Source organism: Dysidea avara, chromosome 5, assembly GCF_963678975.1.
Source record: "Dysidea avara chromosome 5, odDysAvar1.4, whole genome shotgun sequence".
Classification (NCBI taxonomy): domain Eukaryota; kingdom Metazoa; phylum Porifera; class Demospongiae; order Dictyoceratida; family Dysideidae; genus Dysidea; species Dysidea avara.
In genome coordinates, this window is record NC_089276.1 from 38,868,870 (window position 1) to 38,886,014 (window position 17,145).

Genomic DNA, 17,145 nt, shown 5'->3' on the forward strand with positions numbered 1-17,145 from the left:
CTGTATAAATGTTTATTTGAGTCCAAATAGAGATCTCTGTGTGTTTAACATGCTGGCTTGTTTGACTCTTGTTTCTTTACTTTTCAGCGATCTCTATTTTTAAAGTTATTTTTGCACTAGTTTGTTTACATTTATAAATCCATTTTTCAAATGGCTCAGATCACAAAGTGATTGCTTGCTATTTGGAATTATATTTCAGAAGGCTCAGTCTCACATATCAATAGTGTTTAGCCTAGTTCTCTAAATACACAGCTAGTTAGTCGTTTTAATGTTTTAGAAGCATGAGTAGCATGTGCAGCTTTATGCATGTGCAACAAACCACACTATAAAGAGTGCCATGTGTTTGCCACCTCAGCCTTTTGGTGAGAACGATGTGTGGGCTGCCAAGCTGGCACAGGGTGGATGGGACCATTGATATGCTCAACTTCACTTTCTTCATGTAATTCCAAATAGCATGCAATCACTTCGCCATTTGAAAATTATATTTCAGAAGGCTCAGTCTCACATTTCAATGGCGTTGTTTGTAGCTTCATCTAAGGTACTGTGACTCCCAATCTTGGTACTACCGAAACACTAGTACTACTGTGAAGTTGAGCGTGCAATTAATCATTAGCTACTGAACTATTATTAATTAGTTATTCACTGTCATTGCCACAGATTTGGGACTGTGACAACACTGCATGTCTGTACCCAGGATCATAGATAGAACAGTAATAGAATTTTTGGAAAACCAATTCAGAACTCTTATTTGCTACCTTCAATATGTCATTTGTGGTAATCCCTGCTCCTGCGGCTGCTGAAGCCGAGGCTCTTCATACTGAGTGTGCAGAGAAAATACTCACATTAATTCCTGCACCTTTCAACACTTCACGTAGCCATCTTGCAATTGTGCAAGAGGTCACCGGGTGGTGAGGCTTGACTGCAGAAAGGAAAAGCTTACCAAGGTCTGACTTCCCAGACCTAAACTCCTCTGTCAGACGTTCATAACACTGAAGAGTCCTAACAGGGCATAATTCACTGTTATGCGGAAAGGTAGGAAAGAAGAATTCCACCAACTGTTTGTTTTGTCTTGATTGTTTTGTCAAAGCTGCAGGTAAGAAGGCTATTCCTTTTGGCTTGTGCTGTCTCCTGGGTGTATGTGCAGTGAAGCTAAGTCAGCTGAACATAATGGCCTTTTCAGAGCAAGCAACATTAGTAACTTGTATGTCAGCAACTTCAAAAGTAGAGTAGTAGATGGCCCTAAACATTCTATACACTGAAGAACTACCTGAACATCCCAGATAGCTCTGTAGTGGGCAATGGCCACCATAGGATGCTTTCCAACCTCCATGCCACCCACCTTATCACAAACTGATGAAATTGCTGACGTAAAACTGTTAAGGGACCTAGATTGGTAGCCATCTACGTGCAGGGCTGCCAAAACATTTGCTACCTCTGACACAGGACCCGAAGAGGGATCATGGCCCCATTTACCACACCAGCTTACCCACTTTCTAAAGTGAGAGTCATATGACTTTGAAGACTTTGATCATCATGAGGCCCACATGAGTTCTGTAGCCTGTTCTGAAAGGCTATATATTTCTTTAGAATTTATTCCTGAGATAGGCCACATGGCTAAATGTGGCATTGCTGACATGATTGTTGTGACATCTGACATTCGCTAAAGTAGTACTGGGGTGGTGGGCAGCAGGAGAGCTGGAATGTCCACCAGCATTCTCTGGGTACCAGGATTGTGCTTCCCGTACTGGAGCTACAGTGTACCAGAACTGTTTGGACTTGCTGTTCGCACACGTGTGCCAGTACTCTCCCTATCAGGCACCAGGGGGTATTAGTAAAGCCTTTCCCTATTGACCAGTCTTGTAAGAAGGCATCTGTCGCCTCCACTAATGGATCTGGCTTCCAACTGAAGGATCGAGGGAGTTGATGTGACAGACGTAATGCAAAAAGGTCGATCAGCAGAGGTCTCATACTTGATTGATGATTCCAAATACCTTTGGGTAAAGTTTCCTGGTCCTGCAGCAGGTGAGATTCCTCGTCCACTATGAAGTTAGTCACTCCTAGAATGTGCGGGCTGTCAGGAGAATATTCCTGGTAAAGACCCAGAGCCATAGCGATTTTGCTAGAGCTGTCAGTGTGGAGGACACAGTTCCTATCCGATTGTTGATGTAGGCCACTGCCATTTGGTTGTCCAGTTCCAGCAGCACTGAAATGCCTTGGCAATCCTTGAAGAATGTCTGAACCGCCTGTGGCCTCCTTCAACTCCAAACAGTTGATGTGCATCTCTTATGTCCTGAGAGGTTGCCCCAGCCTGACTGAGAGGCATCCAACTGGATCATGATTTGATTTCCTTTGTATGTTGTAGCTGTGTCCGGCCATTCCAGGATGTCAAATGTGTCTGCCACCAGGCCAGTTCCTCATGTACACTGGAAAAATCGCTTGAGAGGCTGCAGTTAGCTTGCCCAGAAATTGAAACATACTATGAACCTATACCTGATGCATCTATACCTGATGCATCTGTTGAAGTTTTATTGTTTCCACCCAAATGTACCTGATCTTTTCCCCTGGCAGACTGATCTGCATGGTTGTTGTATCTACCATTAGACCCAGGAATTCTAGTCTCTGGGTTAGGGTGATGACAGACTACGGACTTCTCTATATTCAACACAGATCCCAGGTTCTCTAGGACGAATTGGAGAACCTCCACGTGCTCGTTCTATTGTGTGGGACTGTCTGCTATCAGGAGCACAGGAGCATGTAGTTAGCTGGAATCTCTGCTCTAGGGAGGTGTGGGTCTCACCACTTGATGTGGTTGGCCTGTTAATGGTATTGGGAAGCCCTTCACTGTCTCCCAGACCCATTGGTCCCTTTTTATAACTTTCCAGTTGCCTGGAAAAGCTGTAACCTTCCTGCCACTCTTGTTGGGGACTCCACCCCAGGTAACATTCGAGCAAAGCCCGACTTGCAACATACAATTGACATCTCTGTTTACACTCAAATGAGTACAAAGAGTATCTATTGGAGTTAATTGTCAATCCTTTGGCTTCATCTTCAGGCAACCGCTGTTGCCTGCCTTCCCAAGCTGGGAGCTGTGCCTCCCTCTGGCACTGTAAGGAGAATGCCTACTGTGTAACGAGTTGTTGATTCGATCCCCCCCCCCCTGGCCCCGTTGTGTCACTTGAGGAGGGGCTTTGAAAAAACCTGACTTTTCAGGCACACATTTGCCTTTCTGAGTTCTCTCACTTGAGTAAGGTATAGGAGGGCCTTCTCTCAGAGTTCTGCCCCAAACAGGTCAGGAGCTTCAGCCTGGTAGTCTTCGAAACTTTGACAGAAGGACATAAGGTCCTTGTCATACTTTTCCACCACTTTCAGCTGTCTGAGAGTTGATAGCTGGCTTGAGGCATTTCCAAATAGAGAAAGAGCTGTCTTAACATGCTCCTCTACATCATCAATGGGCAACTGTTTGCCTGTGTTGATGGTGTCTATGATTTCCACCAGCTGTCCAGTTGCATCCAGGAAAAAAGCTTGGCCTTGTGATAACTGCTGGTCGAGGGACTTCACGCCCTTGGAGCACTCTGCTTCCCACACCATATCCAGCCTTGGAGTCAGGGTGAAGGGAAGATCAGGAGCAGTGAACTGGTTTTTCAGCTACTGCTTCTTCTCTGTATTAGTCAATGTCTTGAACACCCCTTTCAAGAACTCCTCTGTTGGGGCAGACACAGTGACAAGGCGAACTCCGTCGTGATCACTTGACATATTAGTAGCAACAGATACCGCATCAAAAGAAAGGATGGCACCAGAATTAAGGTTTTCATCTGAACGCACGCCCAACTATCAAATACTGCTTCAAAAGTGCAGTGGCCATTATGCTTTGCTTTCAGCTATGTTCAGCTCATTACACAGTGCTACAGACAAAAAACAGTAGAAGAAGTGCCTCTACAACAATCTAGTCACCTTGGTAATATGACAATTCGCATGCCCTTAACTATTAATTACTGCCTCGAAAGTGCAGTGGCCACTACACTTCGCTATCAGCTATGTTCAGCCTGTTACACAGTGTCACAAATGAAAAACAGTGTTAGAATCATCTCTGCAATCAGTCCAGTTACCATGGAAAATACGGATGATTCCCATTTACAAATGTACTGTAGGGAAGCCATGCATCGTGCTACCGTGAATTGATACCTTGGGCTGTCAGCAAAAAGAAATGGAACACAAAGGAGAACAAAGGTAAGTCCATGATGTGTGCACTGTATGTACTGCAGTATGCCAAAAGGCACGTCGCAGGCAGAAGCGATGTCGAACAGTGAAAAAATCAAGCCCATAGCCTTAGCTGTTATCGAGTTATGCTTGCCTGAAGGCATCAGGCAGTTAGTCAGTAGAAACTTCAATTCCATTTTTTTTTAAAGTTTTGTTACAATTTATTGTGGAAGCCTTTAGGATCATACTGAGGGCACTTTTGGGCTTGGTTATGCCTAATCAATACTGCCAAGGTTGAGTTGGAATTAACTACTTTAGCACACACAGTGCTTAAAAACTGAAAAGGTACAATTTTTTCTCCAGGCTCCCCATACATATTAAAAGGAAAAATGGTACAATTGAATCAGGAAGCCATCTAGCAACCTGCACTGTCTTGAAACTGCAGTTGTTTCTAGCTGCAAGTTTGTACATGTAATGAGAGTAACACGAAGTCTTATTGGATCTCTGATCTTTGTATGCTTTGTGGTGAGCAAATATGTTTCACCTACTGCACACTTCTCAATACAATGGTGTATACTCATAAGCAAGTGGCTATCTCAGGTAAGTAAAAATATCAAGCTAACAACTTAAAAAGGTAAACAACTAAAGTGGAGGTGCCACAATAATGCAACAATACCTAAGGTGGAGGTGTGGTTTCAATTATGGCATTGTTATGCCGACTTTGAAGTGGTTTATACTTTTGAGCTGATGGCACAGCCATCAGAAAATTGCTGTTGAGCTGAAAATGGCTAACCCAAGTGAGGTAACTACGCCCTTTATAGTAAGCACTGGTGACCACCTTTCACACAACAGTATGTTTTTAAAAGTTTTAAAGTATTCTACATACATTACAAAACAACACAAATTACTTATATGTAACGTGTACGATAAAACTAAGATTTTCATGATGATCAGCGTGTGGACAAACCCCATAGTGATTTCATACTCATTGGAGCTTGGATGACAGAGCAATCCTAAGTTAAATGCGGGTTGTTATTTTGTGCCAGAGTTCTATTGGGGAACATATGGAGAACTTTTTAATTTAAAAATCTCGAATAAATGCCTATTAAAAATTTTTAAATGAAGTAGGTATCTATGCAACGAAAGTAGTGAAACAAGAGACGAATGATGGTATTGCAGCATAGCTTGGTGGGAAAGTCCCTACTTTGGCATTGAACAAAATTGTAGCTAATGTGCCAAAGTAGGGACTTTCCCACTGAGCTATGCTGTAATACCATCATTCATCTCTTGTTTAACTACTTTTATTGCATAGAACTCTAGGCCTTTTCGTTTAACTAACCAAATCATGTGACCATCTCAGCGAAAACCCATCTAGTTTGCACAACCTCTGATTTAAACAAAAAAAATTCTCAGCATTATCTGCATTGTCCAAGGAATGGTTCACCAAAGTTTCAGCCTTCTGTGGTGAGTAGTTTTGGAATTACAGTGCTAGAAAGTAGGAACTAGGAAATCGATTTGTACGGTGACTATACTAAAAATATACTACAGGCGCTTGCATTCGCAACCATGACTTCACCACGGATTGGCAGATCAACCAAGGTATAGTTTTAGCCCAGCAGTCACTTGCGCGCAGGCGTATGAAGGCGGTTTTGTTGAAGAAATGGCAATGGTTTTGTTTATGTCTACCGCATCGCGAGCAAACGTATGTGACACACAAACCATTGGGGCTACAGAAATGAAACAAAAAGTTGCAAACTCCCCATGAGTAGGCGAATAAGATGATGTATAGTCTTAATCGATTTGAGTCTGCCTTCTTTGAGATTAAAACTTGAATATTTTTTCTTGTAGCATGCGTAATTTTACGAATTATTTTTAAATTTCGATTTTCTCAATGCGCATGCTTGTGTGAACTAGACAAGTTTTTGTTGAGACGGTCACATGTGTCATTAGTATTAATTGCTTCCTTCACTTTTCCGGAGTGCGATATTGCTAACCACAACTCACGGTTCCCATTGACTCCTGTACAAAAATACTTTTTTAAACAAAAAAAGCTGAAACTTTTTCATACTACCACATGTGGATCCCAAGTTGTTAGATGTGGTCTTTCTCTCTCAGGAAAAGTTTGTTTTGTTATGTTACAACAACCCGTCTTTGAGTTACAGAAGTTGTATTAACGGCTGTTCATGTACTTAATCACTTCATTTTGTGCTGTAGTTAACGAAGCCACTGGTGATAATTCTAGTGCTAATGATAGTTCTCACCACTAGCAGCCATTCAAGCAAAGCTAAGGATAGCAACAACAGAAAATAGTAGTCTTATAGTGAATGATATACCTGGAACAATAGTGAAGGCACCGTTTGACCTGTGTACTGTTCCCTAACTTTGATGGTAGTTATTGTGTAGAGGAACCAGCTTACTAGAGATGCTATAGAAAGTAAAAATAGCTGGCAGTGATGCTATGAATCTACGCACTGCTAGGAATTTATCTGACGCTATTGTAGCTCTTAGATAGCTTGTGAGTGCCATGCTGTTGATCTGGGCTACATTGCTGGGCTAACTGTATGCAGTACTCTCATTTCATGCTGATTCAGTGAATTATACAGGACTAGCATTCACCTAACATGACCACAAAGCTAAGACGGCTTCAACTTGATAATCTCAGAAATTACTTACGAAGTAGTAATCCACCACTCACCAATGCTTACCCATTCATACGAAATTATTAGCGATATATACGGCAGCTACACTGTTACTAACACCGTCTATATCAATTCCTTAAATGAAAAGGCCTATTAGAATATCATACATGACCGTTGTATTAGAGTGACTGTTCTATTAGAGTATATCTCAAGTCAGACAAGGGGTGTGTAGCTAGCTAGGCCAATAAGGGATGAGGTCATCTTGTACTGTTAAGTAAATAGCTAGATTGTGTTAAGAGGTGTGGTCTCCACAGTCTGTTGCTATTAGTACATCTAGATTTTTATTTGATGGGTGTGGTCGTGAACCTATCGCGAATGGGATCACAATCGCAAATTTGCAGATATCTAGCTATTATACCTCTTATAGTAGTGCCGGCACTGAGAAGCGCTTCTGAAATCCAGCTCTGAAATAATTCTACGATGTCTAAATATGCTGCTGAAAGAAGGTGTTGATATGGAAAATTAATGCCTGGTTTCATTGGATGAAGAAGACAAGCAGTCTGATTGAAGATAAAATAAACAGCAAGGCGCAGAGGGCATACACTCGTCGGAACCCCAAAAGGCACATCCCACTGGTGAGTTTGTTATTGTGGCATAAAATGGTGGCTATGCGCTGCTTTATTTGGCCTCTAGGCTTGCAGCTGCAGCCAGGCAGTGAGTGAGCAAGGCAGGCAGGTAGAACAAATTTCAAGTATTGGCGATTTAAAAAAAATTCTATATCCGGTTACCAGTAAGTGTTTCTTGTTTTTAATACTGTATTTCATGTTAGATGGACTAATATTATTCTGTAAAGGTGATTTTCATGGTGTAAGATGTCTCTAAGATAATTTTTGAAGGCAGCATTTTAGGTGACGTGCACTGGTGTGTGCGTAGATCGATGGTTTTCAAAAATCTGGTCACATTTACGTATGCACACTTGTGCAGCTATGTGATTCATCGCATGTGGATGCAAAGATGTTCAGTGATAGCAGCTACTGGAGGAGGAGGGAAATTTAACTTGTGTATGGGAATCTTGAGACGAATAGTAGACCTTGGTGTGAGGGCGAAATACTCCTTTGTAATTGTGACGGTTGCTATATTTTTGCTGTGAAGGGCTAGAAAAAACAATTAGTTGGCGTGGCTCAATGTAAGCCTGTAGGCAGCAACACACATACATTTTTACAAACCTACAGAATGCAGTACTACTGATAAATGGGCAAGGTTGCATGTATGCCTACAGATAGTTGACCCAATAATAGTATATAGAGCGGCATAGTGCGATAGTTATGCACTTTTTGATACAATTATGAAACTTTTCATATAAGTTGTACTCCTTGTAACATAATTTTTTGATATAGTGCCATCACATATTTGACCTTTGGTGATCTTTACAGCCATTTTTGGATTGAAGATTCATCATTTTTGTCTATATCTCCCTGAGGCCCACAGTTTCAAATTAAAGGTGCTGCTAAAACGAACTACCCGGCTTTATTTGAAGTCAATAGGTGATTGTATTTCAAAGCTATGATCATTTATATTAGCCATATGAATTATGTGCCCATTAGTAATTTACACCCCAAGGGCGATGATTTTTATAACTTATAAAAATGATCATAACTTTGTAGTGGAATGAAATACTAACTTCAAACAATAGTCAATATAGTTCTTAGATCAACACCTTTAATTTGATACCATGGTTTAACAGTGTAAAATAATGCCTCAGGGAGATAAAGACAAAAATGATAAATTTCAATGACGAAATGGCTGTAAAGGTCACCAATGGTCAAATCTGTGATGGCTCTATATCAAAAAACATATGTGACAAGGAGCACAATTTCTGTGGAAAGTTTTATAATTGTATCACAAAGTGTAAGAAATGCTCATTTTTTGGTGCTATGCCACTCTACTATAAGCGGTGTGGTTCATGAAAGAATAGCAGGACTTTTGTGAGCCACCATAATAGCTGATGCAACTCTAGCAATACACTCTTCACTTTGTCTTGAGATTGCCTTGTGCATATTAACAAATTTTTCAGTGCTCATCAAATTTTTGGAAGAAAATTTTGTAGGGTTACTATAATTAAAAAAATTAACAGTGTTGGGCTTTTATATACAAGTATAAGAAATTTTAAGCTCAATTTTAGGGACCATGGAAGAAAAAGTAGGGAGCCAAGGAAGGTCTATAATTGCCACTGTATTGTTGCTCCAACTGTCTATCTCTTATAACTCCTAAGACTGTTATCACAGAAGTTAGCTGTCAACTTCTTTGTTACTTTGCTATAATTAATGGAGAAGTAACAAAATAGAATTTGTGGAATGTGTCAAAATGAACAGTTTTTGCTCAGCCACTCACAATTGATCGTATTTCATACACTTACATATTAATTGTGTGTATATAAACTTATTGTTTGTACATATTGGTTGTAACTGTTGTTACTTTATCTAGCTAATTATCCAATATGTAAGTTGTAACTCCATCACAGAAGTTCTGCCAAGTCAAATGAAATCAGTTTATTGTTTAATGCTGTGATGTCGTTAAGTATATATTTTATACATTTCAGGTATTAATGGTCAGTTCACAGTCACCATAGTCAGTACTCCAGCTGGTACACCAGTTGATGGATCTACTAACACATTTGACTATCCCATATTGAGTAGTGTCACTCTGACATGTAATGTGACATCAGATAATGGGTCACCATTTACAGTAACTAGCTATTCATGGGACACTACAGGATGTTTTGCTGATGATCGTGGTACTAGGAGGTGCTTCCCTATTGGTCAGGCAACACAAAGTGTTAGTGAAGATGATGTGTTTGCAAAGGATGCTGGGACAGTCAGGTGTACTGCAATTATCAATAGTGGTTCATTCACTAGTGGACCCTTTACACTTCGTATTTCAGGTACTGTGTATATGTATGTATATGGTGTGTATGTTATGTTGACTCTATGTGCGACTGTATTCCTATTGTGTCTTTTCTGGCTGTGCATAATTATTATGTTACAATGTCATAGTGATCACACTTATTAGGTGTATCAGTGACTACTTCAGGACCAGCTCATAGCACTCCAGCAACTGATGTAGTTAGTGCTAACCAACTTGCTGACTACTCATACATCACTGCTCCTATGCAAAATGACACTTTCCTAACTGACACAAATGGTGTAGCTTTACGTTGTGCTACTGGACAAGGACCTACTGGTAGTCAGAGCAATAATGCACTAGGTGATTGGTACTTTGGTGGAGCTATTATACCTGTAGCCCAACCTTGTGCTTCTGTGTTTCAAGTACGCCAAGCAAGTTTTAGGGGTAATCCAGGAGTAATCAACCTCTATCCATGTGGACCATTATCACCTGATGAAGAAGGTGTTTACTCATGTACAATGACAAACAGTTCAATGATGGAGCAGACCACAAGGGTGGGTTTGTACCTTAGTGGAAGAAGTGAGTCACTTGATATGTACCTCATCACTTCATTGTTAACCATCTTTCATCTCTATACACAGCTGCTCCAATGATAGATCCTCCATCATCATCTACTGTAACAGTTGCTGTTGGTGATTCCCTCACATTGTCCTGTACCTCACAAGGTTCTCCCCCAGACACATCCACCTGGATGAAGGATGGTACTCCAGGAACACTGACCTCTACTTTGACTGTAATAAATCACAATACTTCTAATTCAGAATTCCAAACTCGGTATACCATCAGCAATGTTACTACAAGTGCTAGTGGAACATACACATGTACTGTGACTAATCCTATTGGAAGTGATAGTGAGACCATCACTGTTGTTGTAGTTACTGGTGAGTTGATGTTGGTGTAGTGTCCTAATCATTCTAAATATGCTGTCAATAATACTGTAGTGAAGTGCTCTACTCTAGTACTCACCTAACATACATTCCGTGAACTCAACCTATATGGTTGTAACTATCAGTATATATGTCATTGCCTCACTTATTTAGAGCATCTAGCAACCTGTAAACCATTGTTTATGTTTATTTAAAATTAATGATAAACTACCTAATTCTCACATGTATTTTGTTTTTTAAGTTTACCAGGCACGTGCCTGGTTTACTGAAATTGTTTTCGTAAAAGTGTGTGTGTGTGTGTGTGTGTGTGTGTGTGTGTGTGTGTGTGTGTGTGTGTGTGTGTTAATGCTAAAAAATTTTAATAATGGCTGTGTGCATTGTTAAAATTTATTAGCAGTAGCATCATTGCAGCCATTTCTTGGCCGCCACCTTTGATTTCACAACTTTTTTCACCCAGATTTTTGAGGGCTGCACTCTTTTCTTATAGCTTGGCTGTTTTTGAGTGGATTTCACTTTTTCAAAAACCAAATCCTGCACCTTTTTACTGGGATATGATTTCCAGGCTGTTGTATCACAAGTTTTGCTAGTATATAGAACTTATTATGATGATGATGATTGGCGCGAGTTGGTCATACTCGTCTGCTCGCAAACCACCTACAAATATACCACTGATCAATACAAAATTGGCTCTGATTTGATGAAATAGCTACTAGATTGAGCCTCGAAGTGTTGCAACAATAGTATGGTGCTAATGCTCTAATAAAGCACACGTTTTTGCTTTCACTGAAATCATTGAATAGAACACGCATAGAATGTTCTAGAACAATCTAGATTTTCTATTGGTAGATCAGTTTTACTTATTAAGCTAGAATTTTCATTTATAAGGTAGAAATTAAGTGAATTGATCAGCCGAGATAGCAGTGGTTCAGTGGTTAAGGAAGCAGGTGTTAGGTATGGATGTCCTTGGTTTGAAGTGTGATCATGATCAGTTCATTTTTTCGACATTTTTTATGCACTTTTTTGCCCCCCAGTGACTGCTCTATTAGAGTATCTTGATCTCGTAATTTTACACTTGCTCGGTTTTTGCTTTATAACTTTGTAGCTGTAAGTATGTTGTTGTTCTAACCACCAAAAGGCACTCCTACAATGATCAGCCTATGTACACACAATTTTCAAGTTATTCCTCTACTTGGTTTACCCTGTAGCCATGACAAATTTTCATCTTTTTTTGCATGAATAAACGCTCGTAACTTCTTGGGTATTTATCAGATTCATAGCAAACTTGGTACGCAAATATACCTTTATACACTCTTTACTTGTGCCAAATATCGATACAATGGAGTTACAAGTTTAGCAATTTTTGCAAAGTGTGCAAAAAGAAATCGAAGCCCCTGTAGCCCCCGTACGGTGAAGAAAAAAAAATGAAAAAATTAAAATGGAACTTTGGCCACTCATATCTCAGAAACGGCTAGGGAGATTTCCTACAAATTTGGTATGTGGCATGGCCTACCTGGCGGGCACCACTGTAGTGAAACTAGTTTCAATCGGATAAGGAATCATGGAGCTACAAAGGTGTGAATATTGCGTTTTCTTTCTTCCACTCATGGTGTGGCGCACCGGCTTCTTGGATACACTACTACCATATGTCTTGATTTGGCATTTTAGTCAAGTTATATGTTGATGGATTAGCAGTGACTACAAGCCATGCCCATAGTAAACTGCCGGGTTTTAGGTCATGCCCAACGTACAGTGAACTCAGGTTTTAGGTTTCTATGTATGTACCACTTGTCTCAACTGTATAGCAGTAGTAAAATGTACTTGTAGTATACATCTAACTTTACATTTTAGCCTAGAATGAGCTGTATATCAATACTAATGTTACTAATATGAGTGATTTAATAGTAATGATGAGGAGGAGTGTTAGTGATATTTGTGTATATTGGATTGGTTATTGGCATTGGCTAATTCTGTTGCTTAGTATTGGTTATTGGAATAATCAGCTAATTTGGTTTATCAGTACAACACTACAATTTGGTCCTCTTCTGCTAAATATCGAGGCATTAGTAGCTGCTAGCCTGTCAGTCAAGTACTTCATGTGTGCCTCAATAGAGCTGTCTTCTTCATCTCCATGTGGAAGTATTGCTTCTTCAGCAGTGGCTTGTTCACAAGTGTGTCATGCTCAAAATGGATTTGTAATACTGTCCATGGTGCTGTTGCTGGACCTTTGCATGAAATCACCAGGTAGAGTTACGATGAACTTATTGCCATTACCAACATAGAGAAAGCCTTCTGGGATCACTTGTTGAAGTCCGCTAGCTGCTGGGAATTTGCTTCAGCCTGTGGAACCATCAATCAGTACCCACAGCTCTCTTACCAACATAAGATGCTTAATCTGGAATTTCCATGTGTCCAGTTTGACAAGTCCAGCTCATATATAGATCACCTGTTTACTTCAACCATTGTTCTGCCAGTTGCTGTAAGCCAGGAACAAAGGTCACCTTGAAGGTCACAGAGTTCTCTCTTTTATGTCTCTTCCAGATAAATCAGTTGAAGCCAAAATGCAGCAAGACGCTCTGGGAGACCGTGTGTAAGGCCAATACAGAGTTCAAATGGTCTTCTTAAATGCTTCACTCACTGCTACTGGTGTAGTGGATAGATGTTGACTGGCTCCATAACTTGTTGTAAATTTTACAAAGAAACTTTTATAACTGATTTAAAAGCAAACTAAAATTTGTGCAAGATATATGCTCTTTTATATTACAGAAAACTAAAGGACCGGACATAAGTACAATAAATTTAAATAAATGTCAGAGTCAATTTACTCCACCAAGAATTTCCACTTTGCATCTTTATTGATGACTTCTGAGTAATATTCAGTCATCAGCTCATAGTCTTTTCATAACACATAATCCATTTATAATGCATGCATGCATTTGTGATCCGCTAAGCGAAAACTGGCCATTTTCACAAAATTCTGTCATACCATAAAGGTGGAGTCTATTCTACAGAACGGAACAGAACGGATTGATGTACTAAACTACGGAATGGAACACTTTCTCATATTGAAGCCTGTAGCTTACCATTGCTGAAACTACCCTTACAATTTATCGACAGACCTCCAGTAGGTGATTAACATACCCTCAAGAAAGATAGAAACAATTAAAGAACTGCATGATTGTGGGTTCTTGTTGGTTGTCATTAGTAGTAATGAAGTACTTATTGTAGGATTAGCTATCTCAGTGATGCTTATCTCTGACAAGGGCATTTAATGTATTGCTTGTTTTCTCTAATTCTCTAAGGCTGTGAGTTGTCTATGTTTACTTTGACTTTAGAGTACATTCTGGGGCTGGGACCGGTGTTTCAATCAAAAATCGGTACACTGAAAAGCAAGCAGGAAGGCATTGGTGACAAGAGAGAGGTAGTTGAATTAACTTAGTCAAAAACTTAAAGGAATTTTGTGCAGTGTGTGAAGAGAAAACATTTGGTTGAGTGTCCTCTATTTCCCACTACCCAGTTGCGTGTCTGTTCATCCTCAATTGATTCTTATGGTGACCATCTTCTTGGCTGCTCTTATGGTCTTTTGCATATCTGTAAGCATGATGCCTTAGTTTCCATTTTGTATCACTCCTTGCTGTTACATAATTCTGCTGTGTTGCATGAGCTGAGGGTTTCTGGTGATCATCAGTCCTGACCTGGTGATCTATACCATCCTGATTCTGTCAAGGCTGTTCAGCTTTCTTTGATGTTTCTGTTCGCAGTACTCTCTCTCTCCATCCATCATCTCTCATGCGTCATTTTCTGCTGGGGCTGCTGCTGCTGCTGCTGCTGCTGCTGCTGCTGCTGCTGCTGCTGCTGCTGCTGCTAGGGAGGCTCTCAAAGATAAACATCATGAGAACAATGTTGTAGGTGCTGAAGGAGTGCTCTATCCTTTGATTGTGGAGACTTTTACTCCGTTTGCTATAGAAAATTTAAAGAATATTGTTGCAATGGACTGCCGACCAAGAGGGCTTTCAGGAATCCGATCCAGCAACTCTCCACATGTCTTTGGAGACACAATGCTAAGACTGTCCTCTGCTACTGGGCCCTCCACCCAGTTGTGGAGGAAGATGTCTGACTTGTTTGTTCTTTGTGTGTATGTGTGTGTGTGTGTGTGTGTGTGTGTGTGTGTGTGTGTCTGTGTGTGTGTGTGTGTGTGTGTGTGTGCGTGAGTGCTTTTTTGTGTGTTTACAGTAAATTAAATTCTTTTGCATTAGAATTAGTTGTGTTTGCACAAGAATTTGTCCGTGTTACGATTAGCAGCTACACTAAACATGAAAACAAGATGTAGCAGCTGCTGCATAATCTTGAAATACAACTGTTTTAAAATGCCAATTTACCTTAAGTTAATAGACAGGCACTATGGGAGGGCATAGGGCAGACTTGTGCAAGTGGGCCCATCTACAATGTGCTAATGAAGCATTACACCACCTCTTTGCATGTCATGGAATAGCAATTTCACACAACAAGTTGTAGTACCTGCCATTCTGCAACCTGTGTTGGCACCTAGTGTTCAATTTGAGTGTTCAGCAAGTCATCCTGTGATTGCCCAGTGTAGCCATCAGCAAGTCCTGTGTATCAGCAAGACTTGTATCAGCAAGTAAACTCCACGCATCTGGATAACCACTGTGTAACTGTTCCAATGTGTCAAGCCTTAGACTAACTAGGTATCATGCCCAAGACTACTCGTACACCATCCATTGACGGAATAACTGATGTAACATGATGCATGATTTAACAGCTTACTTGCCTACCTGCTGAAGTCCTCTGTCTTCATTTATCTTCACACAATCTTGTTGTCACCAGCACTAACTGTTGTCTTTATGATGGCGTTATTCATCCATCATTGCTGAGCGCCAGTAAGCATGGCCATGACAGCAGTATTATGGAAAATGTATATACATGTAATATGCAAACAATAGTACAGTACATTAACACAGTCCACCAGAAGCAGTATGAAAAGGGAAGAGTGTGGCAGGGAGGGGTGTGGTGAGGATAGTACTTGAATTTTGACACATCAGTGCATTGCTAGAATGAGGGGAAAGATGGCATCCAAATTGACTGTGCTTGCTAGTTAGGAAGATGGCGGTGTTAGGCAGGAAAGGGCTGAAAAATGGAAGAAATAGATGGAGAAAAGTTAGGACGTGGTCTCCAATGAGTTAGTTGATTGGATTGGTGCTGGTGATGGTGAGGGGCTCTTGGTGAACATGGCGTGGGAGGTGAAAGTGTTATTGAAGATCTGGTTCCACTGTAAATCCTGTAGCCAAGGATGGAGGAGCAGCCCACTCATACATATAACACCTCAGATGCACGATAAATGGCCACATTAGGTAGTGCTGATGAAGCAGCTTGTCTACCATTTTTCTTCACAATAGTTCTGTGAAGCTGTGGAGAAGGCACCAAATGAACTGGGTCTGGAGGCTCTAAGTATTGAGGATTCTGAGGAACCTCCTCCATAACAAGTAAAGAAAACCTGTTTGTAACAGGAACATGAAAACAAACACTACAATCAGCAGAAAGAGAATTACTACTGTCAAAATCATTATCTTCTAACTTGGAATGAGAGGCTTCTTTAACTTTTTACTACCAGTTCACTACAGGCATCCTGCAAGACTTGCTCACCATCAATAACACAAACCTGGCTGCTGGGACTCTCATTGCTATGATCATCAAAGGAATTGTCCTCTTTGACTTGAGCAACCCTCCAACCAATCATCCTCTAAGAGACCAAAATCGTAAAATCATTTTTGAATTATAACTTTATAGTTGAACACTAAAATAGTCTTTCAATAAAGCAGTGAAAAGCTTTTCCCACTAAAAGTCAAACAGTGGAAGAACAAGCGATAGATCGTATGCTAGATGGTGTCCACACTCCTCCACTAGGTTGTTGTGTTTAGCATCCTCCTTTATTTCACCCTGAAGGGCTGCAAACCCAGAAGTAGAGGTGGAATGTATTAGAACACCAGGATGGAGTGCACTTCTTACTGATACATCAAAATAAGTAGGACTTCCATTGCAAAAGTCAGGGTGAAATGCATCTCCAGGACGAGTAGCTGATTCTCTGACACCCTCTGTTCTCTTTGCACATCCGAGTTTTCTTCCAAAAGAACAAGTAGATAATATCACACAGAGCATCATGTCATTGTATGTGCAGCAGACCATGACCACAGCCAATCATGTGACCTCTAAAATAATCAACATACTTTACACAAGTGCACAATGGAGAATCTGCATTAGAAAATACTGGGATGCCCAGTCCAAAACCGGAGGACTAACAAACTCAGCAGGTGGAATTGCAAGACCAAGTTGTGAGCAAGGTATCACTTGGAGCCAAGCACAAGCAAAACCAGAAGAATCTGATCAAGCCAGCAAACAAGCCCAATCGTGGATACTCTGTTGAAGCAAACTTCTGAATAAAAGTG

General features: G+C 40.5%; 1 protein-coding gene across 1 annotated transcript in view; it reads left to right on the forward strand.

Annotated features, from left to right (window-relative positions):
* LOC136256328 (hemicentin-1-like) overlaps nucleotides 1-17,145 on the forward strand; it is a 92,479-nt gene that overhangs the window by 19,533 nt on the left and 55,801 nt on the right. Inside the window, exons 2-4 of the mRNA XM_066049251.1 lie at nucleotides 9,436-9,777; nucleotides 9,906-10,319; nucleotides 10,382-10,681. Coding sequence (XP_065905323.1) covers nucleotides 9,436-9,777; nucleotides 9,906-10,319; nucleotides 10,382-10,681 — 1,056 coding nt within the window. The remainder of the gene's footprint in view (nucleotides 1-9,435; nucleotides 9,778-9,905; nucleotides 10,320-10,381; nucleotides 10,682-17,145) is intronic.